General features: G+C 61.8%; 2 protein-coding genes and 1 long non-coding RNA gene across 5 annotated transcripts; all 3 read right to left on the bottom strand.

The window, feature by feature from the left end:
• Nucleotides 1-298: 298 nt before the first annotated feature.
• Nucleotides 299-11,279, bottom strand: E2F2 (E2F transcription factor 2). 3 transcript variants are annotated; one of them, XM_075115121.1, is made up of 6 exons: nt 8,574-9,437; nt 3,326-3,413; nt 2,757-2,976; nt 2,485-2,643; nt 2,190-2,304; nt 299-1,909 (listed from the first exon to the last, which is right to left on the bottom strand). In XM_075115121.1, exons 1-6 carry the CDS (start codon nt 8,856-8,858, stop codon nt 1,424-1,426), a joined length of 1,353 nt encoding a protein of 450 aa, XP_074971222.1. In that variant the 5' UTR covers nt 8,859-9,437; the 3' UTR covers nt 299-1,423. The 3 variants fall into 3 exon arrangements, with proteins under 3 accessions (XP_074971222.1, XP_074971223.1, XP_074971221.1); XM_075115122.1 differs by lacking the exon at nt 8,574-9,437 and adding an exon at nt 10,178-11,279 and having other exon boundaries at nt 2,190-2,643; XM_075115120.1 differs by having other exon boundaries at nt 2,190-2,643; nt 8,574-9,440.
• An 11-nt stretch (nt 11,280-11,290) lies between these two features.
• Nucleotides 11,291-17,929, bottom strand: LOC142066974 (uncharacterized). Its single transcript, XR_012663850.1, has 3 exons — nt 17,691-17,929; nt 12,713-12,824; nt 11,291-11,448 (listed from the first exon to the last, which is right to left on the bottom strand). It is a non-coding gene; the product is annotated as an uncharacterized LOC142066974 (long non-coding RNA).
• Nucleotides 17,930-18,629: 700 nt separating this feature from the next.
• On the bottom strand, nt 18,630-20,200 carry ID3 (inhibitor of DNA binding 3). The gene is made up of 3 exons (XM_075115123.1): nt 19,674-20,200; nt 19,438-19,509; nt 18,630-19,215 (listed from the first exon to the last, which is right to left on the bottom strand). Exons 1-2 carry the CDS (start codon nt 19,992-19,994, stop codon nt 19,453-19,455), a joined length of 378 nt encoding a protein of 125 aa, XP_074971224.1. The 5' UTR covers nt 19,995-20,200; the 3' UTR covers nt 18,630-19,215; nt 19,438-19,452.
• Nucleotides 20,201-27,575: the final 7,375 nt, after the last annotated feature.

Here is a 27,575-nt window from a genome sequence, read left to right as displayed (position 1 = left end):
TCAGGCCCCAGCCTGGGGCTTTTCCCATGCTCCTGGTTCAAGGGCAAAATCTCATAGCTCATCCTGGCTGGATTTGGGCTGGAAATCACCCATCTGCAGCAGATTGGACCCATTTCCCTCACTCCAGCCACGGCTTCATCTCAACCCCCTTCTCCGCCAGTTCCTCCAGAGCAGGCTGGCCAGTTAAAAGGCCCCAAAACATGCTTTTATAAACTAAAAACAGGAGCAAAACCACCCAGCGCCTCCCTCCTCCTGAACCCCCCCAGCATTTTGCTGCTTATAGGAAAACAGCCCCTCATAACTTCAAAATTTTATTTTATTTCATCCCTTCTTGGGCAGAAAACATCAAATGCCACAAGTTTTTCCACACCAAAACACACTCTCACCCACACCGCCTCCAAGCCAAACTGCAGAACCAGTACAAGGAAAGACAACTTAAATACATTTGCTTAAAAATCAAAATACCAACCCGACCCTCACCAGCGCCGTGCCAAAAGGGGGGGTCCCATATAAATACAGTGCAATATATTTTGCAATGGCACAATTAAAAGCTGTATCCATTCCCGTGTCCGAAGGCTCATCCCGCACTGCTGCCCAAGCCCCTCTGCAGGTGATGCTCCAGTCACCAGTAGATAGCATCCCTCCTCGCAGTACACTCCAGTTTCAATACCCTCAGCACCAATATCTCCAAGAGGCTGGAGGGAGCTGATACTGACGGGGGGAAGAGGAGCCGCAGCCCCCTGGGAAATATGGCTCTGTGTCCCAGACAGGGATTTGCCAGAGCCACTGATTTTGGAGGCTGCGGGTGCAGTGCCCACACGTGAGCTTCATCTTCTCTTCACCCAAAGGTGCCTTCAGCTTTGCTGCCTGATTATTTTTTTAAGAATATTCCAGCCGCAGCAGTGGGGGGAAACAGCACCCAGAATGACCTGTCATGACCCTGAGGAACCAGTCTAACTGGGAAGAAACCGGAGTGGTCCCAAAACATGACGGGCCCCCCCAACACAGCCCATTCTGTGCAGGGGTTTCTCTGCCACCCAGGGGTGCCCCTAACCCACCCCATGCACGTAAAGGTACCCCTAGTCTGCCAGCAGCCCTGGGGCAGTGGGGGCCGTGGCGCTGGCACCCCACCATTTTATGGCCAGCACTGGAATGGGACCTGACTGGATCCTTCCTAGGGGCTTACACCTCCCCAGGGCGCTCCCGGAGCCCAGCGAGGTGACAAACACAGCCCCCAGGTGACAACCAACCCAGGAGAGCGGGGAGAAGCCACCCAGGGTGGCTGACACAAGCCCCCCACCAGCACCCTCAGAAAACCCAGCACTCCCCTACCCACTCCACGCTCTCCAACCACCCTGCAGAGACCCCACGTGCTCAGGACACCAGTGGCTGGAGAGGACAAAGGCAATGGGGAGGGGGGAGCTCAGTGGTTCAGCAGGTCCCCCAGGTCATACGCCTCGAAGAGGTCACTGATGCCCTCACCCTCCAGCCCCCACAGATAGTCGTCCTGTTCCAGGGGGGGCGAGAAGGCGCTGAAGGGTCCCAAGTCCAGGTGGGAGGGGGTGCCGGGCAGCTGGTCCTCTGTCTGCTGCAGGAGGTGCGGTGGCGAGCCCAGGAGCCCAGGCTCCACCTCCAGCAGCGAGCTGGGCCCCCCCGGGACGGTGAGGGGCAGCGATGGGGGTGAGGAGGGGGTTCCCGTGCCCCCACAGCTCTGGGGGATGGAATGAGGTGTCTGTGTGGCAGGTCTGGGGCTGTTAGGCAGGGAAGGGGGTGCGGCGTGCTCCCACGGGGAGGGGGCAGCAGAGGGGACGCTGTGGTCCTTGGTGGGGCTCTCCTCTGTGATCTCCTCCGGGCAGAGGTACACCTCAATGGGGCTGTTGGTGCTCTTCAGGTGGAGCTGGAGGTTGTCCTGGGGGGGGCAGAGCAAGGCTCAGGGGGGCACCCAGAAGGGCACCCATATCCCACCCCGGTGCCCCCAACCTGTGTGGGGTCCAGGCAGGGCATTGCAACCCTTAAAGTATCAGCTTAGGGTCAAACATCCCCACGGAGACACCCCAAAACTACCCAGGGCCATGCTGGGCTGCACCCTTGGGACACCCCAGGATGACGCAGATGCAGCAGCACCTGCACCCCGACCCTGCTGTGAGGGGGGGAGCAGCTCCCGGCCCCACTCCAAGCCCCACACACACCTTGCCGAAGTCCGGCACCTCCAGCTGTGTCTCTGGGGGAGCCTTCACGGCGATCACTGTCTGTTCCTGGAAGCTGCTGATGGCGCGGAGGTCCTGGTAGGTGACATATGCCAGCGTGGACAGGGATGAGGTATAGGAAAAAGAGGGGCTGCGAGTGGAATTGTTCAACCCCCCATTCCAGTAGCGGCCTCCAAACATACCCCCGCCAGCCTGTGGGGAAGCCAACTGGAGGAAAAGGGGCTCATACAGGTCCCCAAGACCCTGTCCTCCCTCCCCATCTCCCCAGCAAGGATATCTCCGGTTGGCTTCGTCGTCGGCCAGCTGCCGGAGCTGCAGGGCACAGTCCTGCACGAGCTGGTCCAGCGTCCTCTCTGTCCTGGCCAGCTCAGCCAGCTCCCCCCGCAGCACCTGCTGCTTCGCCGCCACCGCCGTGTCCTCAAAGATCCCTGTCCCCCTGCCAGCAGAGACAGCACCTGAGCAGCACTACACCCTGCATGTCCCCAGGCCACCTGTCCCACACCATGCCCAGTCACCATGTCCTACGTCCACCCCTCCAGCATCACTTACATCCACTGGATGTTGTTCTTGGACTTCTTGCGGATGAGCTGGATGCCCTCCAGCACGTTGGTGATGTCGTAGATGCGCCGTTTCTGGACCTCCAGCACCTCGGCCGCCCGGTTGAGATCCACAACGCCATCGGGCGACTCATTCAGCAAACGGATGAATTTTTTGGTGAGCAGCCCCAGTGAGGTGTCATAGCGAGTCTTCTCCCCGGGAGACTTGGGGGCTGCGGGAAACAAGACCCCCCCGTCCTCTCCTTAGCTGGGGCATGGGATGGAGGTGACATGGGGCTGGACATGCTGGGGACATTAAACACTGTATGATCCCTAACCTGGTGGAAAAATAACCCAGAAATAACCTCCCCCGCCAGGAGTTTTCTGCCAGCGCAATACGTTGAATCGGCTCAAAGAGCTGCCGAGCAGCAGCAAGGAGAGGCTGAGGAGCGGGCACCGCTCCCAGGATACCACCTCGGGTCACTTTGGGTGGTGCTAGGAGGGACGCTGCAGCAGCTCTAAGAGGGAAGAGAAATGGGGTCTGTCCCCCTCCCAGCTCCCCCCCTGCCCAGCACCACTTACTCCTGGGGCTGGGGACCTGCACCAGCGTCCTGCCCTTCCCCTTGGGCGTGCGAAATTCGGGACCCTCCAGGTCCAGCTTCCTCTTGGCCTGGAGCAGGAGAGAAAACCCTGCGTCGGGGCCGAGCCAGACACCCCCGAGCCCCCCAGATCCTCCTTGGGGCATCAGCCAAGTCCTGGGTGCCACAGCCTGGGGTGAAGGGATCTTGCAAGAGGCTCATCCGATTGCAAAACCCCTTCTGGGAAGGGCTCCCCACAGCACCCAGCAGGGCAAGGGGCTGCTGGGAGACCTGGGCGGGGAGGAGATGGGGGGTCCCGGCACCCCCCATGGCTTCCTGCCCACTTCCGCCGCAGCACCCCAGCTTGCCCCAGCGCTCCCCTGGCAGCCGCAGGGAACCCACTGGGATTTCCCCTCGCCCCCAGTTCCTGGCATGGCTCCGTGGGGCCAAGCCCTGGGAACGCGGCAGCTCCAAGGCTGATCCTCGCCCTCCCACCCAGCCAGCTGGCCCACTGGGGTGCAGGGTTTCACCCCCCGCCCCCCATCCACAGTTGGAGGCAGCCGAGGGCACCCAGCTGCCACTGGTGCACCTGGGGCCGACCAGGCTCAGCCCTCCCCAGGGACCCGCGGGTGCCCCAGACACGTGCACCCAGCTGGAGGGGAAACTGGGGCAAGGCAGGCTTGGGGGGTGAGGCGGGGTGGGTGCTGGGTCCTGGGAGCGGGGACACCTCCACACACGCCCTGTTTCCTCACTAGGGCAAGCAGCTCCTTGAAATCACCCCTAAAGCCCCCCGCACTGCCAGTATCATCTGGGGAGAAGAGCCCCAGGGAAGGGGGGGTGGGGGGGTGCACCAGGGCAGATGCACAGAGGAGCTGGGGGCATGTCACAAAACCACCCCCCCAATGCGTGCAAATCCCCCACATCCCCAAATATGAGCAGGAGGACTTTGTGGGGGACACTTTGGCTCAGCAGCAAAAAGCAGCCCCCCAGTGCCATCCCGTGTCCCTCCCCCACAGTACCTGCTCCCAGGCCGGGCTGTCCCACAGGGTCCCCCCCAGCACGTCCCGCATGGTGCCCAGGTCCCTGTGCCAGCTCAGCGCGGCTCCAACAGCAGCTCCCTGGGGAGCGTGCCCCACTTTGCAGGGAAGGGTTGGGTGCCTCGGAGGTGTTCCCACCCGAGGGGGCCGGCGGGAGAGGTGCCGGGGGCTGTTTTCCACCCCCCCAGGGAGCCAGGTTGGTCCCGAGCTCCTGTGGGAATCTAGTCCCTCCCTCCCTTTCCCGAGCAGGTTTTCCCCAGTGAACGCGCCTCCATCTCCAGCCCTGCGCCCCCGGATCTGCCCCCGAGCTGCCGGCACCCCAACGGGTAACTCCGAGCGCATGGGAAACACCTGCCCCGGATCAGACCCCAATGCATCTGCCAGCACAATTTGGGACTTGGGGGGGGCCATCCCCTGGGCCCCCCCCCTTCTGCTGACACCCAAACCCTTGCTTCTCCAGACCCCAACGGCCATGGCTACACTGTGTTCCCATTGCTGAGGAGGGGAAGGGGGACAGTGGGGGATCAGCTACACCCCATCTGCCCAAGCAATGGGGAAAATGAGGCATGGGAGCAACATAGGGCATGTCCTGGTGTCCCCAGCCACTGCCGACCCCTCAGGGCCATGGCCACCAAGGTGGTCTCCCCTCCCCAAGAGCAGGAGGGGACAAAGGGGGACCCCCTGCTCCCCAACGTGCAGTTCGGGGCGGGGGGAGCTCAGTGGGCTTGGGCAGGAGCAGGACCTCCCAGCACTGGGACACACCAGCAAGGGACAATGGACAAGGGGGTCCCTCCTGTGTCCCAGCTGCTGCCCCCCCGCGCCGGGCAGGATTAGGCACACAACAGCTGAGTGGGGCACAGTGAGGGGCTCCAGCACCCTGCCAGGGCTGGGAGAGGCAGGACGAACCAGAGCAGATGGGGGGTGGGGGAGGGGGGCTGGGACTAAACCTCCAGACCCCCCACCAGGGCACTGTAGGACCCTGCCATGCTGCTCACCAGCCCTCAGCCAATGCTTCCCAGGATGGGGGGACACACCAGCTACACCCCAATATGATGCCAAGGGTGGTAAAGGAAGCTCAACCCTGCCTCAGGTGAGGACAGGAGCCTGCTGGGGGGGGATTGAGGGGGGGGCCAGGCCGGGCCCCCTGCCAGCTCTGCCTGCCAAGCAGCCCTGGGCCCAGCCCTGGCACCAGGGGCTACACCCTGTGCCCAGCCCAAGCATCAGAGCACCCTTCTCCCCCGGGGGGGCCATGGCAGGCTGCTCCTGCCAATGCTTCCTTTCAACAGCACCCACTGCCTTCTCTGGGCTTGCCTGGGCCCTGCCCAGCCCTCCTGGCCCCCCCCACCCCCCCAGTTTCCCCCTGTGCCAGCTCTGCCACCCCCGCCCCAGGGCGTGGGAACGCAGCCTCCAGGCACCCCGAGCTGGCAGGGGGCCACGGGGCAACCCAGGATCGTGCCACCACACCGGAGATGCTGCTCATGCCAAGTGACTGCTCGATCAGACCCCTCCAGATGCACCCCTCCATCTTTGGGATGGCTGAAGGCTAGCAGGGCACGGAGTGGGGGACAGGGGGATGCAGGACCCCCAGATTTGGGGGTCACGGGGACTTTCAGCCCCACCACAGGCAAGGGAGGGAGGCTGACTCCAGCCCTGTCCCCAGGATGGGGAGAACACCCTGTGCTGGGCAGGAAGGCTGTACTCCCACCCAGGATACCGCTCCAAGAAGCAGCCAGCATCTCCATCCCCTCCGACAGCCCCATTCCAGCACAGACGGAGGGGGAAGGCCTGGCCAGAGACATTCCCCGGCAGAGAGGCCAGAGCCAGAAGCAGCCCCTCCAAGGGCAACAGGATGGCCACCACCTTCCCACCCATCCCGACCCACCCCAGCTCCCTGCACCCCAAAAAGTCCCTCCTCCTGCCCATGCAGAAACCCCTTGATGGGATCAAAGTGGGATGGGATCACACTGGCTCACCCCAGCAGAAACCGGGGCACTGCCAAGCAGTTCTCCCACCGGAAAGGGCTCCAGCTCAGCACCCACAGGGGCTGCCACCCTCCTGCCACCCTGGGTGCTCTTTGCACGGGTGGCTCAGCCCTGCCGGCTCGCACCCAAACCACGGCGGACTCTGAACACCCTTGTCCCGGCACGGAGGAGGCAGGGATTGCTGGGACCCTGCAGCAGAGGCAATGCTCTCTCCAGGGCTCCTTCACATCCCTGAGCCCCCATAGAGATCCCATGGCCCCTATAGAGATCCCATATAGCCAGAGGCAGGGCAAATACTCGGAGTTGGATTAGCACAGGCTAAAACCGCTCCGAAATACACATTTTTCACAGAGGAAAACATATTTACCTACTCCGGGGTCCCTCAAATCAGAGGCTGAAGGAAATCTGAGACTTTTTTGGACCATAAGAGACAACCATCCCTCCTTCCCGTGGCTGGATGTGGGGTGATGGTTTCCCTCCAGCTGGACCAGTGACCCCTGATCATTTATACAGCACAAATCCTGTAAGCAGGTGGGAGCGGCCGCAATTGCCCTGCTCAGGAATTGGGAGGAAATGCTCATTATCTGATTGCTCCGGATCTGCACACAAAGGCTGTGCCAGTAAATGGGGTGTGGGGTGGGGGGGAGCCCCAGCTGCCAGGGCTGAAAATGGGATCTCTGGTGCTGGGATTGGGATCACGGCATCAGGGAATGGGGTGGAGGCAGATGGGAATGCCACTTGTGAGCCATCAAGGGGGATGCAGGAACACTTCATGTCCCCAAGTGTCACACGAGGCCCCCTCAGACCCCATTCAGGGGACGGCTGTGGGCTGGAGCACCCTGAGCATCTCCCGGTATGGGCAATGATAATGGCCAAAGGGGCCATTAGCCCAAACCCAGCTCCGCAGCAATGTGTGGAAATGCGACTGTGAGTTTGTGGGGTGTTTTTAGGGGAGGGGGTGTCTCCTTAAACAACAGCCCCCGGCAGCACAGGATGCAGCATCTCAGGCAGTTCGGAGACAAAGAGGCTGGGGAGGAGACAGGTGGCCCAGGAGCCCCCCGGGACGGGGCTCACAACGGCCCCAGACAGCCCTGCAGCCATGGCACGAAGCGGGGAGCAAAGACACCCCCTCTCCTCCAAGCCGCAGCAATGTCCCCAGCTGGCACCGAGCATCAGGGACTGGGGAAAGGGGAGGGGGGGATAAATAAATAAATCAAGCCTTGAAAAAACTAAATTGAAGTGAGCGGGGTCTGGGATCCCTCCCAGGACCCGGGGAGAACAGAGGCTCACAGTGAGGGCTGGACACGCGCCCGGGCTGGGGCAGGCTGGAATTAAATGCCAGCTGCCAGCGGGGCTGACCAGCCCGGGGCTCGGCAGGGGCCCTCCAGGAGGAGAACCAGGCTGGGCAGAGGCGCCCGTGCACCCCGATGCAGAGCACAGGGCCATCGCCCAACCTGGACCTCAGTTTCCCTGTTCAGGGCCACGGGCGCTGCGCAGCCCTGACCCCGGGGTCAGTGACAGGGACACAGTCAGTGCCAGCAACCCCCTCCCCACGCCAGCCTGCACAGCTTGCAGCATCAGGGTCTCTGCTTCAAAGCCTTGGGGTGTCCCATGGAGGATGGGGATCGCTTCAGATTCACACACCCCTCCTCAAAAAAAAAAAACAAAACACAAAAACAAAGAGCATTTCAAGCCCCGCTGTAACCACAGGCAGGAACCAAGCTTGGGCAGCGGCGCTGAACCCCCCTGCTCCACGTCCCCCCAACCTCCCCGGGTGACAGGTCACCCCAAGGGTCACAGCCCTGAAGCGGGAGAGCCCGCAGGCAGGGACGGTGCCCCCCACCTAGCCCTCACTCCCTTAACGTGAAAAGAGGTTTGCAAAGAGCCTCAGAGGCACGGGCGGCCTTTGAGGCAAGACCCGAACTGTTTGCAAGCCAGAAAGAGATTAAAAAAAAAAAATAAAAGGCCGAAAAAGGCTGAAAAGCGGAAGCCGGGAGCCAGCTTTGCGGGCACGCAGGGGCAAAGGGAAGTTGAGAAATGTATGAGCCATTTCACTGTGTCTTCTGATTTCAAACCTTACCCTCCCCCACCCCAAAAAGACATCTGAGGGAAGGGGTGGGTGCTGTACAATCCTGGGGTCACCCACCCCTTGCTCCCCGCCCTGCGCGGAGCCCCCAGACCCCCATCCCACCGAAGCAATGCCCAAGGAGGGGCTGGGGTGCAGACACCTTACCGGCAGCCGTCCCACCGAGGCTGAGCGGGGGGTCCTGAGCTGGGGGCCCTGGGGGGTACTATAGAGACACCCCTCCCGGGGAGCAGGGACGCTGACAGCCGCCGGCGTGAAGACCTTGGAGAAGCAGCCGGCGGGTACCAGGGGGCTGCCCAGGCTGAAAGCCCCCCGCTCAGAGGAGCCCATCACCGACATGACCTTCTTCGGGTGGTGTTGGGGAGGGGGGGGCGGGAGGGCGGCGCCCCCCCTCCCCAGGGCGGGGGACACTCCCCTGGGGAGCCGCAGCATTGCAAAGTCCTTTCCGAGAAGCCCGCGCCGGGGGAGGGTGCAGAAGCACCCTGCGATTTTGCAGCAGAGGGAGGGAAGGGGGGGGTGTCACAATCTCAGCGGAGGCATTTTTGGGGAGCGAGGAGGGGGGGGGGGGGAGCCCGCCGGGCGCTGACACCGGCCGGTCTCCAAAAACCCACCCCGCCCTCCCGAAAAACCTGCAGAGAAGCAACGCGGCAGCGGCACCACTAAAACCGGGCGGAAAAGGCGTCTTTGGCCCCAAAACTCGCTCGGGCCGGATGGGGCCGGGGCAGCCCCGCCTCGGCCCGCTGCCCCCCGCGCCCGGCTCCGCTCCTGCCCGACCGCGCCCGGCCCCGATGGCCCCTTTGCTTTTTTCTTTCTTTTTCTTTTTTTTTTTTTTTTCCGTTTTTTTTTTTTAAGCGCCAAACCCCGTCCCGCGAAATTCGGATTTCCCGCGGCAAATGCCGCGCGCTGATTGGCTGCCGCCGCCGCCGCCACGCCCCCCCGCGACAGCCAGCGGCGCCCTTAAAGGGGCCGCGCAGGAGGAGGGCGGGAGAGGAGGGGCCGGGTCTTGCATGCAAAGCAGCGGGCGCAACCCCTTTGGTACCACCTGCCGGGGGGGAGGGGAGCGCCTGGGGTGGGCGGGGAGGGGTCACTGGGGTTTGGATCGGAACTAGGATTGGGGGGTTACTAATTATTTATTTATTAAAGGCCCACCCCCAACAATCTGGTAGGTTCCAGCCTGGGGGCTGTGACACCCCCCCCACCCCATCGACACCCCCCGCCCAGCCCCATCCCCAGCTGCAGCGATCTGGGATGCAGGGGCTTTGCAGCTATTTGGGACACAAAATATTTTGGGGCCCTCCAGCTGTCTGGCAGAAACACCCTGACCCCACCCCACCCCCAGGCAGGGAGTGGGCAGGGGCCGGTGACATTTGGGGGCAGGGACCTCAGAGAGACTCAACGTGAGCGGTTGTGGCCCCTGGTTGGCTCACACCAGTTCACCTGACCCACTGCCCACTGTCCCCAGTCCTGGCCATCGGCCACCCACCACATGTCCCTGGGGTGCACCAGGTCTGCCTGGCAAAGGGGATGGAGAAAGAGGGGGTGAAGGGCTCCCCATTTGGCCCACGGGGTGTTTCAGGGTTCAGCAGGAAGCACTGACGCAGTGGTGAATCCCTGGGTGAGGGGGACTCTGAGATTTACTGGGACCAGTAAAAGGCCACCACAGCCACTGAGCTGAGCCACGGTCTAATCCTGCTGAGGCCACTGAGCCACAGCACTTGGTTCCTCTCCATCACCTGGTTCCTTTCCATTACCTGGTTGCCCTCCATCCATTCTTTTCTCTCCTTCGTCTCCTCTCCATCGTCCTTCTCTCCAACATAAGGCAACTCCATGCCCAGGTCTGGGACTGGGATGTTCAGGTGCAGCAATGGACTTTCTTGCAAAGAAGCCTCCTGGAAGATAGATGGACACACGCACCAGCGCTGTGGCCTCTGCCATGGGTGAGGATGGACACCAGGACTCCAGATTCCAACTCAGCTTGAGGTCAGCCACCCAAAAATTGGCCAGGAGCATCCGATCGAGGCCAGACATTTGCCTCCCGCCATGCAAGGGCTTTGAGGCAGAACAAAAAGCCTGGCAGCAGTAAAGACACCGCACGGCTGGGCCCTGTGTCCCTCTGCCAGGAGCACAGCTGAGCTTGGCAGCTCAACCCACCCAGACCTTCATCTTCCCCCCCTGCAGGGAAAAGGCAACTGCTGTCTCCATTTCAGCGCACAAAGACAACGCCGTGCCCGGCAGGGTGGATAAATCAGTGTCACTTGGTTGCCTTGGGCTGGCTTCAGATGGTTTACCCTTGGGACAGGGACATTGAGCTACGGGGAGGGCCCTGGTTTGGGGGGCTGGGGCTGGCAGGTTGTGTCCCTATTTTTTCCATTTTGGGCAAAGTGGAGGTGTTGCCCCCACACATCATCAGTGTGACCTCGCTGGGGTAAGGGCTGTCCAAGCAAGTGGTATGGAAAAGCTTCTGCTGAATCAGCTCGTGCTCCTGCACCACGTTGAAGTCAATGCCCCTCACCTCCTCAACTATGCTGGGGGGTACGGCCGAGGGAGGAGTCAGGAGCATCCTTCCCCCCCCCCCAGTACCTAATACCTGCTTAATAAGCCTTCTCCAGGCTTTCCAGCCATGGCTTTCCACCAGCAAAGTCCTCTCCCACGCCAGAAGCTACAGGCTGACACCTCCCTGTGACACCAATGCCTCCAGATGGGTGGCAGCCACCAGCTTCCACCCCTCAACCCAAAAGGGACATCTCTCTCGGAGAGGTTTTGCCTTGGCTCTGTATAAATGGGCTGATTCTACCCCATCCACCCTATGACCAAGCCAGCCAGGAGGAAGGAGGTTTGCAGCAGGTTGTACACATCGAGTCCTGCTGCTTTCCGAGAGGCGCTGGACTTCCTGCACGACCTCCTCGGCCCGCTTGCCCAACTTGCTGTAGGTGAGCAGGTCCTGGGAGATGTACATGGAGACCCCGCCCCCCATCGCCTTCAGGCTGAGCTGAGGGTCCATGTTGGCCACCCCACCGTTTAGCTGAAAGGGTTAACACAGTGGTGTGGCTATGTCGTCTCCTCCACCAGCTGCACGCCAGGGCCAACCCTTGTCATCAAACAAGCCAAGCCCAGAGTCCAACACTACGGAGATGGAAATCCTGGTCTTTAAATGCTGATGGTGGGTGCAAAGTGCAGCTCTCTGCTACAACCAGCTTCAGACTGCTGGAAAATCTCCACTTCTAGCCTCCTCCCCTCCTCCCATTGATTGTTTTTGGTAAGAAACACCCATTTTATCAAAATACTCCTGGCTTTTGGCTGGGAAGGAAGAACCATGCAGCTCTTCTCCACCCAGGCTGTCCGCTGTCCCCCCTGTAGGGGATCACCAAAATGCAGCCCTTTTGGGGTGGGTTTAACAGCCGCTTTCTGCCCACCCGTGCCTGCAGAGCCAGCCTGCCCTGGGTCCTGGCTCTCCTCCAGGCTGGGCTCCTGCTGCCTCCGCTCCTCCTTGGCGTGGGGGAACAGGGATTCCCGCAGCCACCAGCAGGTTGGCACAGATGAAGGCCTCACTCATGATGAAGATGATGAAGTAAATGGCCCCCATCATCTTCAGGGTCTGCCCTTATTCACTGTTGGGAGCAGGGACCATCTGGCTGATGGTTGGTGGTGGCCATCCCCCCAGCACCGAGCCCCAGGGCAGCCTTTCAGCATCCCCGGGGAAAGAAGGACCCCCATGTGCCCCAACTCTCTCCCAGGGTGGGGGGACACAGCTCAGCCCCAGCCACCCCCAGGCCCCCACCCTGTGGCGGGCTCACACGCTGCTGAGTGCTTGCTGGAATGCCTCATAGATGTCCAGCATGACATCTGGCATGATGCAGGTGAAGAGCATGTACAGGACCTTCCCCAGGTCATCAAAATGGGCTGGGACAGACTTGCCAAACAGGATGATGCCCAGCACTGAGAAGATCTGTACAGAGATGGTGATGGGGGTCCCGGCACCTTGCACATGCTGGGAAGGGTGCTCAGCATCCTCCAGCCCCCAGCACTGGGGCTCCCTGGTGTGAGCAGGGTCCGGGCAAGCTCCTCAGACTCAATGCCAGGAGCTCAAAAACCCCCCTCCAGCATCCCCGAGCCTGCCAGGGAGGTGGGATGGACTGATGTGGTGGGAAAGGACCATCCTGCTGCTGGCTCTGTGCCTGATGTCCCCACAGTCCCCAAGGTGCCATGGCCAGCACTGGACACTGTTGGCCAACACACTTCCCCAAGCTGATGCTCCCAGCCCAGGGGGGCATTTCCCGGCCGCTTACCAGCATGGGGGTAAAGAGGATGAACACGATCTTGCAGAGGTCAGAGATGACCTTGAGGATGGTCTGAAGCATCCTGGCCAGCTCCTTGACCAGCCTGAAGACCTGCAGCACCCTAGGGCAGGGCGAGAGATCCCATCACTGCACTGACCACAGCAGGGGAAGGAGCCTGGAGACCTGGGTCCCCTCCTGGCCTCTCCTCTGAGAGTCTGGGGAGGGTCTGCACTGCACCCCCAAACCAGGATAAAAAAGTGAGGGTGAAGAGCAAGCGTTGATGTTGCCTTTCCCAGTGCAGATCCGGCATGTGGGGTGGTGGCACAACGCCTGGGCCACAGCATCTCTGCTCAGACCAACACGGGGACACCAGAGGCTTTGGAGTATGGCACCCCCTGCCCTCGCTCACCTCAGGATCTGGTAATTTTTCTGGACATTCAGCTTGGGGAGCAGGGGCCCCCCTATGAGCCAGACCGTTAGGAGGAACCCAGGCCCTTTTGGACCCCAAATGAGGGCCCTTCCCCTAATGTTCCCCGCCCCCAGCAACATCCGGGGGGGGGGGGGGGGGGGAGGGGGCTGCAAGGGGTACATGTGCCCCATGGCTCTGCCCAGAAGGGCACAAGTGGCCCGGTAGCAGCAGGTGATGGGCCACCCGCCGAGCACAGGTGGCCATCAGCCACAAACAGCCCCAATGCCAAACATCCCTGTGCCTGGGGGGGGACACCGGAGGAGGTCCCGCTCCCTCCCGGGGGGACACCGGAGCAGGTCCCGCTCCCTCCCGGGGGGACACCGGAGGAGGTCCCAGTCCTTGCCGGGGGGACACCGGAGCAGGTCCCGCTCCCTCCCGGGGGGACACCGGAGGAGGTCCCAGTCCTTGCCGGGGGGACACCGGAGCAGGTCCCGCTCCCTCCCGAGGCAGCCCCGCAGCCCGGCTGCCGGCGGGGCCGGCGATGAGCCGGGCTCTTCCTCCTCTCCCCTGGAGACGGCAGCAGCGAGCCGCGGCTGCGGGGCCCGCACCGCCCCGGCCCCCCCGGGCGTCCCCCCCCGCGGCGTCCCCGGCAGCCGGAGGCTACGAGGGACCGTGGGACGGGGAGATGCAGGGACGAAGGGACACAAGGAAGAAGGGACACCGGGATGCAGGGACAGGGGGACGCAGGAAGGATGGAGGGACACAGGGACAGAGGGATGGAGGGACGCAAGGACGCAGGGACTCAAAGATTCAGGGACAGAGGGATGGAGGGATGCAGAGATGGAGGGACAGAGGGATACAGGGACACAGAGATGCTGAATGACCGATGAGCAGAGAAGCATTGCGGAAGCAAAGAGGTTAATGGGGACTCAGTCCCCAAAACTGGTCTGGCTCCAGTTTGAAATCAGAGGGACACTAGTGGCTTCAGCACCCCTGCACAGCCAGGGAAAGGTGAGGGGACAAGGGACATGTGCCAGCGCTCCCAGAGCCAGGCTGAGCCAGTATCGCCATGGGCCTTTCCCACTTATCCGAGCAGTGTCCCCCCCCTCTGTCCCAGTTTGCTTCCAGGAGCTGCAGACGCTTCCCTCTGTACAGATGGGGAAACTGAGGCACGGGGGAGATCAGGGGCCCAAAGGTTCTGATTGTTTGTGGGTGGAGAGCCAGGTTTCTCTTCTGATTCAGCCCCACGACCAGGATGACCTTCCCCACATCACGCCCAGACCCCAAACACTCCCCCATCACCCACCCCACCCTCACCCACAGCCAGGGCCACCCCCAGGACGGCCTGTGGGTCCACCACTGTGTCCCCATGGGTGTCAGTGGTTTGGGTCTCTTTGGGTGATCAAGCCCATCAAAAAGCTTCGTGCTCCAAATCCCCTCATTAATTAAAACCCAGCAGTAACGAGCCTTCCTTCCTCTGCTCCAGCCTCTGCCCCCCCCCACAACCCAGGCCCCAGCAAATACTGGGGCTGTGTTCAGGTGCATGGGGAGCCCCAGTTCTTCCATGGGACAGAGCCCCCATGTCACCCATGGAAAAGGGGAGGTGAGGGGCTGGCAGGAGCACACGGGGGGGCTGCCAGGATGCTGGGCGGTCTCCGGGGGGGGGGGGGGGGCGGGGAGGGGGCTTTCCTTTCCCCACCTGTAAAATGAGGGAGGACAACCCTGTTTGTTCCCTGTTGAAGTGAGGGGGCAAGAACAGCTCCCGCCAATCCCATAGCACCCCAGAAGCTCCAGCCAAGGGGGTGCTGACCTCCTCCATGGCTTGGTTTGCAGGACAAGCCCTCCTGGCCTGCTAATTAGGAGCCTCTGGGGTGGAGGGTGCCAGGGGAAATCTGGGGGCCTCTGGGAGGGTGGAGGGGGAGGCTGGGGTTTTGTTCACCCCTTCCCCACACTGGAAATCCCAAGCGTGCCTCAGTTTCCCCACTCAGCACTGGCGTGGGAACTGGAGCAGGGTGAGGTGTGAGCAGGGTGTCAAAGGTGCTGGGAACGCCCTGTGCTGGGCAGGATGCGGCCATCGGGCTGCATGGGGCTGGTTGGGGTGCCATCCCCAGCAGAGCCCAAAATACACCGGTGGCCCTGACTCATCCCCACCCACGGAGCCAGGCTGGGATCCGGCCCCTCAGCACCATCACGGGGGCTGGGAGGAGCTGGAAGGGCCGCAGGGTCCCCCTTGGGCAGGGTGGCTTCCAGGGCTGGGAACAAACCCAGGGTGCCTGGGGTGGGGGGTCAAGGTGCTGGGGCGGGGGGGCCCTGCATGTTTAGTTTTGAGGTGCTGTACATGTGCACGCATGTGGATGTATGTCCCTGTTGGCTGGGTCAGGGTGTGCATGCCTGTGCATGTGTGTACATGCATATGCATGTGTGTGTGTGTATGTGCATGCATGTGCATGCATGTGCCCCTGTTGTGGGCGTGCACATGTGTGCTGCACCCCCATTGCAGCCCATGTGCATTAGTGCATATGTATGTGTGCACACACGTCTTGGAGCAGCGTATGTGCAGCTGGTGCATTGCTGGGGGTGTGTGTGCACGTGTGTCTGCCAGAGCATGCATGCGTACACATGTGCGTACCGTTATTGAGGTATGCGTGCCTGCATGTGTGTATAACTGTGTGCATGCACATGCAAATGCCTCTACGTGTATGTGTCAGTGTGCACAGGCACACATGTGGCTGTAGGCATGTAAGCGCACATAGGCGTGTGCGTGCATGTGCACATAAGCACACGTGCGCGCACACACTAAGTGCATGCACGCACTGCAGGCTGCAAGCGCACACATGTGCACCCAGTCCCACACGTGAGCGCGCCCAGCCGTGCACGCCCGCCCAAGGCCACGCGTGTGAGCGCTGCATCCGTCCCAGCGAGGCGGCGGCCGGCTGGCGGGGAGCCGGGGAGCGGGGGGGGGGGGGTGGGGGTGGGGGGGGGCCCAGGCCTTGGCCGGGGCAGGCAGCGGGAGGAGGAGGAGGGAAGTGCGGCTCAGACAGTGCGGCGCCAGCAAACACCTGCAAACAGCTCCGGGCACACAATGGCAAATACAGGTGGGGAACCGCGGCCTCCGTCAGCGCAGCCGATTGCATCAGACTCCGCTCTTGCCAAGAGGCAAGCGAGCCGGCCCGGCCGGCCACCGGCACAGCGGCTGGGGGACGCTTGGCCTTCACCCCCTGGGGTTATTTTTTTGCTCTCCTCATCCTCTGTTTTGCACCCATGGAGTTGGGAAGATAAATGCAAAGCCCAGCTTGCTCAGCGAGGTGCTGGGTTGGGGGGGTGGGGGGGGCCGGGGGGCATTTCTTGCTCTACAACTGCCCCACAAGTTAATCCCAGCCCCAGCGAGGCAACAGCATCTATTTTTAGTTGTGTTTTTTTCACTTTTTAAATCAGGTTTTCCAAGGAAAGCATCGGCATCACGCCACAGCCCAGGCTGGGGGTCCTTGCAAGGTTTGTGCCCTCTCCCCCAGCCGTCCCTGAAGCCTGGGAACGATGGGGCAGCTGTTCCAGGAAAGGCGCCGGGATCCATCCACCACAGGGGACGGCCCTGGGAGGCTTCCTGGGAGCCAGTGCCAAACCCTCACCCTGCCAAACCCCAGGGGCCTCCGGGGAGCAGTGACCCCCGGCCCCGGCCAAGGGAATCTCCTGCCCTGACCCCCCGGCAAGGGGACAGGGACAGGGGGCCACCTCTGCTCCCCCCAGCTGGGAGTCATCTTCCACCTCCTTGGTGTTGTTTCCATCCCAAAATCCCCAGCACGACTGGTTCCTCCCACCCCACCAGTGCGGGTCCCCACTGCTCCCAGTAACCCCGGCCCCAAACTGGGCTTATTAACTGCTCCCATGAGTCCATCACCCTGGCTGGGAGATCCATAGCAAGTTGGGGTGCTCACACTGGATCCCCATTTTGCAGCTACTGAGATCCATCCCCATCCCCTGGCTTATTCCCAGGGTGCTTTTCCCACCCATCCTAATTAAATCCCTGTGGCAATACCCACACTGGTGCAGTTGAGAGGACCATGACGCCGAGGTGAGCATGGGGACGCTTGCCCCTAACCCACCCCTCAGCTTTTCCTCACAAGCCAGTAGAGATGAAAACCCCCTATTTTTAGCCATTACTGTAACATCAGCTCGGTTCCCAGAAGTGGTTATTTCCAGCCGGACACCCTCACCTGCTTCCCGATGTGCCGGGAAAGCCCCGTGTCACCCCGTCCCACCCCATCCATAGGTGCCAGAGGGTGACCTGCCCTCAGAGAGCCTGGGGATATCAAGCTGGGACAGGGGAAGGATGTTCCCAAGGATCCGCCATCCCTTTAGCCAGGCTATTGCTTTCTGGATGCCCCACGTACTGCTTTTCCCTGTGGAATTGCCCATGGACAAGGGGTGCTTGGTGGGTGCCAGCCAAGCGCACATTGGCTGTCATGGGCATGGAGGCTGAAGCCCGCACACATGGGGGAAGGTTTTCATCACTCTGTGCCCCAAGACCCCTCCTGAATGCCACCTTCCTCCTCCCATCTTGCAGCCCCTGACCTGGCTTACCTGGAGGCTGCAGCACCCTGGGGACACCCCAACGAGCCCGCAGCAGCAAAGCCCAAGCCCAGCACAGGGGATGGAGGAGATGGGTGCTACAGGTGGGGGATTTTAGCCCCGGGGAGAGCAGCCAGGCCTGACCTGGACTGCAGACAGGCCAGCACCTTCCCCCAGGGAGCAGAATCTGGCCCAGCTGTGCCGCAGCCATGGGACTCCGCAGCTGAGCCGGCCGCAGGTCACATCTGCTCCAGGGCCAAAGGGAAACCGCAGCATTAATCTGAGGGGAGGAAAAGGCATTTCTACCCCCACACCCCTTCCCTGGGGTGCTGCCCTCCTTCAGCCCCGGGGGGCTCCAGGCCTGGCAGGGCTGTGCAGCACAGATGCCACCCGGGGAACAGCAAGGCTCTGAGCAGCCCTGGTTAGAGCCAGGGCAGCTGCAGCCCAGAAACTCCCCTTCCCTCGGGGCGGGGGGGTATCCTGGGGGAGCAGCTTCAGCCCTTCCAGCCCAGGAAATGCTCAAATCCAGCCCAAGGGCACTGGACAGCCCTTTTTTGCAAGGCTGAGAGTGGAAACCCCTGGGAAAAAAAAAAAAAAAAAAAAAAAAACCAAACTCAAACGTCTGCCCCCCCCCAGAGCTCGAGCTACACCTCCAGATGGTCCCCGGGGCTCGGCTGCGTCTTCACTCCTTCCATATCAGATAAGCAGCACAGCACCCAAAATAGCTGGCAGACACCTCCTCCGGGAGACGGCAGCCTAGGGTTAATTCCTCCCATTCCTGAGCTGACATTTCAAAGCTATGAAACAATTAATGAGATTCCTCCTGTAACCCTAGAAGTTACAATTGAGGAGAGGGTTCGGGGGCTCCCACCCCCAGGGTGCTGCTCTCCCACCCATGGGTGCACCCCATCTCCCTCCAGCCCAGGGGTGGGGAAAAACATTAAAAACGACTTTGGTTTTTTTTTTATTATGTAAAAACAGTAACTTTTATAAAAAGTTTATAAAGCAAGTACAAGGCATGTTCGCAGAAATTCACCTTCCTGCACAAAAGGTACAAAACGTTATACTCTAGTATAGAGCTCCACAATACACGAGGCCGCGGCCCCAGAGTTTGGTTCATACTCGAGGATGTCCCCCCTACTCCCCAAAACCCCCTATTCCCCCCCTTCCCTCCCCAACCCCATTAAACACCTTTAAAAAAAGGACTCGCTGCTATAATCCAAAAATATACAGACAACCGCCTCTTCATCAGTCTATCATTGAAAGTATCTCATTTAGGTTCGGGTCCAAAGTCCTGCTAAAGCCGGGATGCTGCGCTCCGCAAGTTCGTTTCGTTGGGGGGTACACGGAGGGGGGGGTGAGGTGCTGGCGGTGGAGGGATGGGGGGGTCGGGACCAGCCGCTCCCCGCCTGCGGTGCCCGGACCCGAGGGAGGCGATGCGGGGCCGGGAGGTCGCAGACAGCCCGGCGCCACGGAGGAAGCTGCTATTTACCTCCGGCTGATAACGAACCAGGAACCGCCGCTCGCTGCCTGTTTGCTAATTGGCACCGGGAGGAGAGAGAAGAAGGGGGGGGTGGAAAGAAAAAAGGGGGGGGGTAGAAAACAAAAATTTAATTAGTGGTGTGGTTATTTGGGAGTTTGAGGGATTTTTGGGGAAGCCCGGAGCGGGGGACTGCATTGTATCAGGGATGGTATTGGTGCTCCCGGGATGAGGGGGGATTGGGGTGCGGGTCCGGGGGGGTTTGGGGGGGTCACTCACCTGATAGAGGAGCCGTTAGTGACACAAACTTCTCTCGTCTTTGGAGCAGAGTTCAGAGGCGAGCTCGGCCGCCTGCGGAGAGGGGGGACAGGGCTCAGGGACACGGCTGTCCGACACCCCACCGCCCAGGACACCCCCCAACGCACCTGCGACCGTGCAGCACCCCCAGCCCCACATGTCGCATCGCCCCCCCCCCCCCCAATATCCACATCCCCGCAGCCCAAAGCAGCCCTTACCTTGAGGGAGAGGAGGGTGGCCTCGGAGGAGGGGTCGCGGCCCTTGGCCCCCTCCTCCAGCACAATCTGGAGGTCGAAGATGTAGTCGATGACATGCTGGAGGATCTCCACCTGGCTCACCTTGGTGCCTTGCGGGATACCCGGCACCAGCTCCCGCAGTTTGGAATAGCAATCGTTCATATCGTAAAGCAAGTTCATGGGCTCTTCCAAGGCCGGACTCTTGTTGCTGCTCCCCCGGGCGATGCCCAAGCTCTGCTCCGAGAGGCAGCAGACGGCCTCGTAGCAGCTCCGGACGGATCGCACCGGGCTGATGGCTTTCATGGTGGGGGGCTGCGCTCGGCTGGGGATGCAGGAAAGGGACGGAAGGGGGATGCCTGTTCGCCTCGATGAGTGCTGCGACGGCTGGGGCTCTGCCGGCACCTTCCAGCACCGGGACCACCAAAGCTTGAACCCCCCCCGAGCCCTGAGACCAGCACCCCCTGCACCCCGGATCCCTGGGACCTGCCTGGCGCTCTGGGGAGGGGGCAGGCCCGCGCCGCCCGCTATATAGGCAGCCCCGCGGGGCCCCGCCCCTGCATGCAAATGAGGCGCTAGCACCACCTCTTTTATGTAAATGAAGCCTTAAACCCCTCCCTTGCATCTAAATGAGGCGAGAGACACCCCCCCTACACCCCCCCCACCCCCCCCAAAATGACCCCCGGTGGCCGGGGTGGCCCCACGGGGGTGGGGGGACACACGACCACGCAGGTTCCCACCACCCCCCCACAGCCAGGCTTCCCCCACCCCACCCCCCTTGGCAGAGGGGAAATCCCCCCCCAAACCCCACGGACACCCCAACCCCAGCCCCTTCAATCTACTCCCCCCCAATCCCAGCGAGTCCCCCCTATTTTTAGGCAGGACGGTGGGGATCCCCCCCCCCCCCAACAAGGAAATTAGTGCCGCCCTGTTCCTCAATCCGCTTCTCATCTGACCTCCAGACTTTCTGGCGTCAGGAATTATCTTGTGACCAGCAGAAAAAAATTAATTGCGGTAAAACTGAGGTTACGATGGAGAAACCAGATTTAGGTCAGCGCCTGCGAGAGGCCTGGAGTTGGGTTTTTTTTTTTTTTTTAGAGAGGGGGGAGAAGAGATTTATAGGCAAGGGGGTTATTTCAGTAGAAGTGATGGGGGGGGATAAAGGCAAACACCCCCCCCAACCTCGAACCCTCAAAAAGCCCGAAGCCGGAGGGATCTGGGGTGGCCGGTGCCCATGAGTGTCACCGCAGCGGGTACTGGTGGCCCATGGAGGGGTCCCGGGGGGTGGGGGGGGTGTCCCGGTCCCGTAACACCCAGATTGTGAATCCCTGTTAAAATCAAGAGGCAATGCCGCCGGCCCCCCGCCCCCCCCCAATCTTGTTTTGGGGGAATTTCCATAGGTTTTGGTTATGGGGGGGTAAGCGCGGGAAGGCGACGTTACAGCCAAGAGGGTGGGGAGCACCCTGGGTCCCCACTCAGCCCGGGGGTCCCAGCTAATGGGGGGTGCGGGGGGGGGCAGAGGCACCTGGACCAAATTACGCCTGCCCACAGCAGCAATTTATTCCAGATCTGCCCAAATCCCAGTTCGGTGGCGCTGGGTTTTGTTTCCCTCCTTTGCAACCCACCCCCCCCGGGGGGTCTGGGGGGCGCAGGCCGGGGGGCAGCCACCCCCCTCGGCCTCTCCTCCAGCCCAGGAGCTGCTCGACGACCCCCAACCCCCCCCCTCAAAGCAGCATCCAGCCTGTTTCGGGGGGGTGTTGGATTAATTTTTCTCTTTTCTCAGCCCCTTCCCCCCCCCCCCCGTTTCACAAATTTCCTGGGAAATCGCCTCCGTGTGCAGGGTGGCAGCTTGGGAAGAGTTATAATTACCCTCATTAACCTGCTCCGGGGCAAGCAGCAAGAACCAGGACACCCCCCCAAAAATGAGAAAAAAAATTAAAATAAATAAATAAAATGTGGGGGTAATTTAAAAAAATTGCAAAACATTTAAAAACTATTTTCAACCCACCCAAAATGCTTTTTTACCCAGTTAGGAGACACCCCCCTCCTCTCCAAAGCACCGGTGTATGTCCGCCCTTATTCCCATGCCCGCCCCCCCCCCCCCAACTCACCGCCCCCCATTTCCCAAGGGTTTGGGGGGGGGGTCGGGGAAGCTTTTGTTTGCAGGGGGGTTTTGTTGGCGGCGGTTCCCACAGGCCCTGCCTGGGCGGCGGGACCCGCTGCCTTTGCCCAGCTGTGGCCCGGGCCCTCCAGCTGTGTTGATCTAACTCCCGGCCCCAGACAGCCTGGCGCCAGCCCTGTGCACGTCATGCATTCACACAGGGATGCGTGGCCAAGGCAACCTTCCCCCCCCCCCCCTCCTCCTCCTCCTCTTCATCATCCCCCCACACACACACCGCCACGGCCACGCCGCCAATCAGCGCCGCTTCGAAATTTTAAGGGGGACTGTTGCAATCCTGGGGTACCCCCCGAGCGCGCGAGCAAGATGGGAGCGCGGGGATGTTTCTATCCTTCCATCACCCCAGCTTTGGGGGGGGTCACCTCCCCGGGGGTCCCAAGCAGGGGTGTCCTACATTTTTGGGGTGCCGTCCCACCGCCGGCTCCGAGTTTGGGGTGTCTTCGTTCCGTGGCTGGGGAAGGGGAGCGGGTTTCTTGGCGCGGAGGAGGGAAAGGAGGGGAGGAAAGGAGCACAAATGCTCCGGAGCGCGATGATTTCATGGTGAAAAGGGCCCACACTGGGTGTTTTATTAAAAGAAAAAATAAAAAAAGGAAGAGAAGGAGCAGGAGCTGGGGTTTGCCCAGCTCAGCGAGCCCCCCAAGACAACACAAAGCCTCCCCATGTCCCGGGGGGGGCCCCATGTGTCGTCCCCCTCCCCCGTATGGCTCGGCCGTCACTCCCAGCAACCTTTCCCCCTTTCCTGGGGACACGTTGTTAATCCCATGGGATTTGCCTCTGTGCTGCAAATATCTGCAGAGGTCCCCGCAGCTTGTCGCGCTCGGGGGCGGGGTGGGTGGGGGGGTGGGGGTTTGCAAGCAGCTGCCTCCCCCCCAAAAAAAAATCCACCCCTCAGGCTTGGGTTTGGTTTGATATATTTTCTTTTTCCTTAAATAAGTCGGTACAGGTGGCAGGATGTGAAGGACGTAAAGCGGAGTGGAAAGGGCCGGATTCAGCCCGGCTGCGACAGGGCAGGGAGGGCAAGCGTGGGGGTCCCAACATTGCCGGGGGGGGGGGGTAGTGTCAGTATTTCTGGGGGAATTTCTTGTGTTTTGGAAGCCAGAGGCTGCCTGGAAGCGCTGGCTGCGGGGAAGGGATTTGGACGGGAGAGGGGAGGAACGGAGACGTGGCAGAGCGCCCAAGGCAGCTACAAAGGGAAGGGCTCTTCCCAAGGGGTCATCTGGATTCGCTTTTGGGATAGGGCTGGGGTATAAATCCCATCTCCCTGGGATCTTCGGAGGCCCTCGGGATCCTTTGGGAGCAAGGGAAGCTGGGGGACCCGGCCGGCTGCGCGCCGGCTCGGCACAACGTGGAAGTGAGAGCTCAGAGTCACTCCTTTAATTCATCGATTTTTGGAGATGCTTCAAGCCAACCACCCAGCCTGGGCACCCGCACGGCACGGCACAGTATGGCAGCAATCCAAGGGAGTTTCGGTGCTGCTGGAGAAGAAATCCGGCTGGATGCTCAAGGGGAAAAAGGGATTCTGGCTTCTTAAACCGACTGTGAAATCTCCTTCCCACCTTGTCCCCAGGGCCGTATCCAGCGTGGGGAGGCAGCCCAGTGCCACGCCGGGCTGTGCCGCACTGCAAGGTTTGGTAACCGCACTCCTCCCCGGAGCGCCAGCTCTCCCAGCGCCCCAATCTGTGCCGGGGCTGAGTCCTCCTGGCTCGGCATCGGGTGTGGGACGGGCATCGTGCTCCTGCTCCGGCTGTCAGTCCCACGGAGGACGCATGGAAAGGACCCAGCGCTGTTTGGCAAACCCGATGGCGGTGACAGCCCCGTCCCGGGCTACAACGTCCCAGGCCAGATCTGGGGGTGTTTTGGGATAAATGGGGATTCTAAATTGGAGCTTCCAGACTCGGATGGATGCACATCAGCGACAGGAGGCTGACAGCAGCACATGCAGGCAGGGTGGCATGGGGAGGAGCCCGGCCCCGCACATTGTCCTGTGCCTCAGTTTACCTCTTCACCCACTGCAGGGACCTGTCACACAAGCCAGGCAACACTGGAGGCTCCAGTTGTGCTGTGCACAGGGCTGGATGTGCAAGAAAATGGGGGAAAAACTAGGGGGGACCAAGGAGCGGCACTGCTGGGAGTGGGCACCCAAAAAGGGGCAGTGAGCCCCCCCTCCCTGAACCCTGTCACTACGAGACTGGATCCGGCCCTGGGGAATGTGCAGCTGTTTGTGCAGGGGATTAGCCCCAGGGACCCCTCTTGGACCCCGTGCCCATGGCAGGGACTGAGCGTCCCATCCCACAGCTGCTCCAGGGAAGCCCGGCCCAACTGCCTGAGCCTGCAGGCAGTGCCCAGCACTGCGGGCTGAAGGGCACTCCCTGCTGGTTGTCATTAGGGGCCAGAGTGAACACGGGGAGGCATTACCTTGTTCCAGAGCACCTGGGGGAGGGAGAGGAGCGCACTTATCCCTCTGGAGGGGGCCCGTGACCCCAGCTTTGGCCTGCTGCTCAGCCACCAGCCATGCCTCAGTTTCCCCAGACCCCCTCCTCCTCCCTGAAGCCCAGGCAGGAGCACAGCTGTGGCTCCATCTCCACCGTCAGGGCTGGAGGGAACCGCAGCTTCCTCCAGGGAAGCAGAGCCACTTCTCCAGGGCAAACACTGGGCACCCCCAGCCCCCCAGAGGGGAGAAGCCATGAGACTTGGAGCATCCCCAGGTGGTACCGGGCCGCGGGGGGAGGCAGCGGGGCCGGGGCTCCTGCAGGCCTGGGGGGCGTCGGACGGGCGGCAGCAGCCGTTCCCAGCGCCAGGATTCCCCGCAGCTGCTTCCTGCCGCCCTATCTCACGGGCGCATCTGGGGGAGCTGGGAGCGGCTGCCCCCCCCAGCGCTTCCTGCGCTGCCCCCCCCAGCCCTGGCTGCCGTTCTCACGGCCTCCCCCCAAGGCCGGCCAGAGCCCCCCTCTTCCCCCCCACCCTAGGCCTGACACCACAGCAGCCCCCCATGTCCCATCTGCACCTCTGGGGGGGGTCTTATCCCTCGCCCCCACACCCTTTTGGGGCATCCTTAGTGCTAGGGGGGGATGGAGTGTCACACCCCCATGTCACCCCAATGGGGCCAAGGCAGACTGTGGGGTAAGGACAGCTTGTGCCGTGTGACACCCCCCACACACACAAGCCCAGGGGGGTCCATGGGCACACTGGGGTGCCGCCAGCAGGGTGGGTGCCAAGGTGCTGTGCCACCACTATGGGTGTACCCACAATTTGTCACTCAGCCCCACCCCCGCTCTACACCCTTCTTCCTCCACCTCTTTGATTTCCCACCATCCCCCATTGCATCCATCATCTTCCCTGCAAAAGGAGGAGGAGGAGGAAGAGGAGGATGGGGCTGGGGGGGCGCGAAGGCCGCAGGTATGAGCATCCCTACTCACAGCCCCCAGCCGCCGCAGGTGTGAGGACACTGGTGACTCAGAGGAGCCCGGGCCCCGCTGCCACCACCACCGGGGTGGCAAGTGAAGCGCCTCCTGCCTCCCACGATATCCTCCCAGGGCCAGGGTGCGGCGGCGGAGGGGGGGGCAGCGGGCACCCAAAGCCAGCACTGCCTTCACCGCAGCCCCCCCCCCCCAAGGTGGGGTGTTTCAGCCTGGGGTGGTCCAGAGAGGGGAAACTGAGGCACAGGGAAGGGGACCCCAGTCCAGGTTTTGTGGGGGTTGGCAGGTCCCAGAAGAGGTTTTGCCGTTCTGTCCAGCCCGCCCCCCAAATCCCTCCCTTTCTCAGCCCCCCAAATTCCTCCCCCCAGGTCCTGCCATGCTGCAGGATGTGGCTTTGCCAGGTTGCCTCGTTACACCCAGAGAGACCGTTACAACTCATCACACCCCCCACCCTGCGCTGCCCAGCCCCAAATCATCCATCCCTGGCAACCCCCCCACCCCGAAAACCCGGCACCCCTAACCACCCCCTAAAACCCCCCAGATCCTCCCCAAAAAACGACACAAGCCCCACCATCCATCCCCACCACCCCAGCATGGCCGGAAAGCCACGTCCCACGACATTGCGCGGAACAACCCCCCACCCCACGGAAAAACACGGGGAGAGGGGGAGGGAAGATGCTTTATCTCGGCCCCCATCGGCCCCTAATAAGGCAGCTTTATTTTTAGCGAAGGTGAAAGCCAGAGCAACCAGCTCAAGAGCTTTTTCCACTCACATCTGCATTTGTACAATTTGGGTTTCCTGTCGTGGTTTCGGCGCTTTTCAAACCTGCCTGAATTGTTATTTTGTTCGCTCGGCGAAGAGCCCTGCAGATACCTCCCCTGGTATAAATAACGCGTGAGCATCCCCTCCCCGACCTCCTCGCTCATCCGGCCCCCGCGCCCCTGCCACCCCGCTTTCTCGGAACAGGATCCGAGCATCCCCGCAGGATTCAGATGCTGGCGGAGGTTTGGGGCTGGACCACATCTTTCCAGCCCTAGACCATGTCTTTCCAGCCCAGGATTGTGGCTTTCCAGACCCAGTGGGGGAAAGCGGCCGCTTTTCAGACCCTGAGTGGGGAAACTGAGGCAGGGACAGGCACAGCGCTGGGGCTTGGGGAAGGGGAGTCCCACTTGGGCCCCCCTGGGGGCCCTTGCCTATGCTGGGTTTGAGCAGGAGATGAAATGTGTCAGGCAGCAAAGCTGGGGGACGAAGAGGGGGTTGAGGGTTGTACCCTCCCTCTGCTGGGAAACCACCCACATGGGGATGGGCTGAGACCTGCCCAACTCATCCCAGCTGTGCCAGAGGACAGGGCAGCTCAGCTCCTTGGCACAGGCGCTGGGGGGGACACGGTGGTGTGACAGCTGGCTGTTGTCCCCCCCCAGCCAGGAGCACGGCCCCCTCCCTGCTTCCTCTGACACAGAGTTTCCATCCACCCGGAGCAGGTGCCAGGTGAGGGGCAGTGGGGGGGGACGAGAAGGGGCCGCCCCATCTCCTCTCCTCAAGCTGCATCCCTGCAGGGCCCCATCCTGGAAAGGGGGGACAGAGGGCTTGGCCCCCCCCGGTAGGTCCCAGTGTTCCTTCAAACCCACTGGAGCTGTGGGAGCACCCCCATTCTGCCCCTCAGTCTCTGGGGGGGGGATTCACCCCAACACAGCCCTCCCATACCATGTTACCCCAAATTCCCCCCTGCCCCCCATCACCACCCACCCCACCCCCCAAAACCCAGCTTGACCCTAAGGCTCTGTCCCTATTGCAGGGATGGGTCCCCCTGTGTCTCCCCCAGCTCTGCCCACCCTATCTCCCCCTACCAGCACCCTGGGCACAGATCCTGCCCCCTCCCACCCCCCGGCACACACAAATACACAGCTCAGACCTGCCTCAACCCCAATAGACATCAGAGAATCCCAAACCACCCCATCCTCCTGGGGGCTCCAGTGCTCCTGGCCCCATCCTGTACCCTGAGGGATCAGGTGGGGGAAATAAATCCCTGGGGGGTGATGGAGGGAGGTGTGGTGGTGGAACCCGGAGGGGCCAAAGCAGCAGCCGGTGGGTGCTGTCCTGGCCATGCACCCACCCTTGGTGAGTGGGGATGGGATCAGAGGGGCAGGATCGGTCCCCCGGGACACCCCAGCCCTGCCACAGCCCATGTGCCTGTCACAGCCGAAGTGACAAACCCTGGGGAGACGTGGCTGTCACCTCCCGTCCCTGGGCGGGCTGCTGGGGGGAGGCACATCATCCCATGGGACACGTCC

This window comes from Phalacrocorax aristotelis, chromosome 20 (genome assembly GCF_949628215.1).
Source record: "Phalacrocorax aristotelis chromosome 20, bGulAri2.1, whole genome shotgun sequence".
NCBI classification, from domain to species: domain Eukaryota; kingdom Metazoa; phylum Chordata; class Aves; order Suliformes; family Phalacrocoracidae; genus Phalacrocorax; species Phalacrocorax aristotelis.
This window is presented reverse-complemented; position numbering and strand designations above follow the sequence as displayed.

Excerpts from the sequence above, each read along its gene's own strand:
- ID3 (XM_075115123.1), bottom strand. The coding sequence starts at position 19,994 with ATGAAAGCCATCAGCCCGGTGCGATCCGTCCGGAGCTGCTACGAGGCC. Across the intron at positions 19,510-19,673 it reads CCACCCTCCTCTCCCTCAAG|GCGGCCGAGCTCGCCTCTGA; the intron begins GTAAGGGCTGCT and ends CCCTCTCCGCAG.
- E2F2 (XM_075115120.1), bottom strand. The coding sequence starts at position 8,858 with ATGCTGCGGCTCCCCAGGGGAGTGTCCCCCGCCCTGGGGAGGGGGGGC. Across the intron at positions 3,414-8,573 it reads CCTCGGTGGGACGGCTGCCG|GCCAAGAGGAAGCTGGACCT; the intron begins GTAAGGTGTCTG and ends CTCCTGCTCCAG. Across the intron at positions 1,910-2,189 it reads AGGTGCCGGACTTCGGCAAG|GACAACCTCCAGCTCCACCT; the intron begins GTGTGTGTGGGG and ends TGCCCCCCCCAG.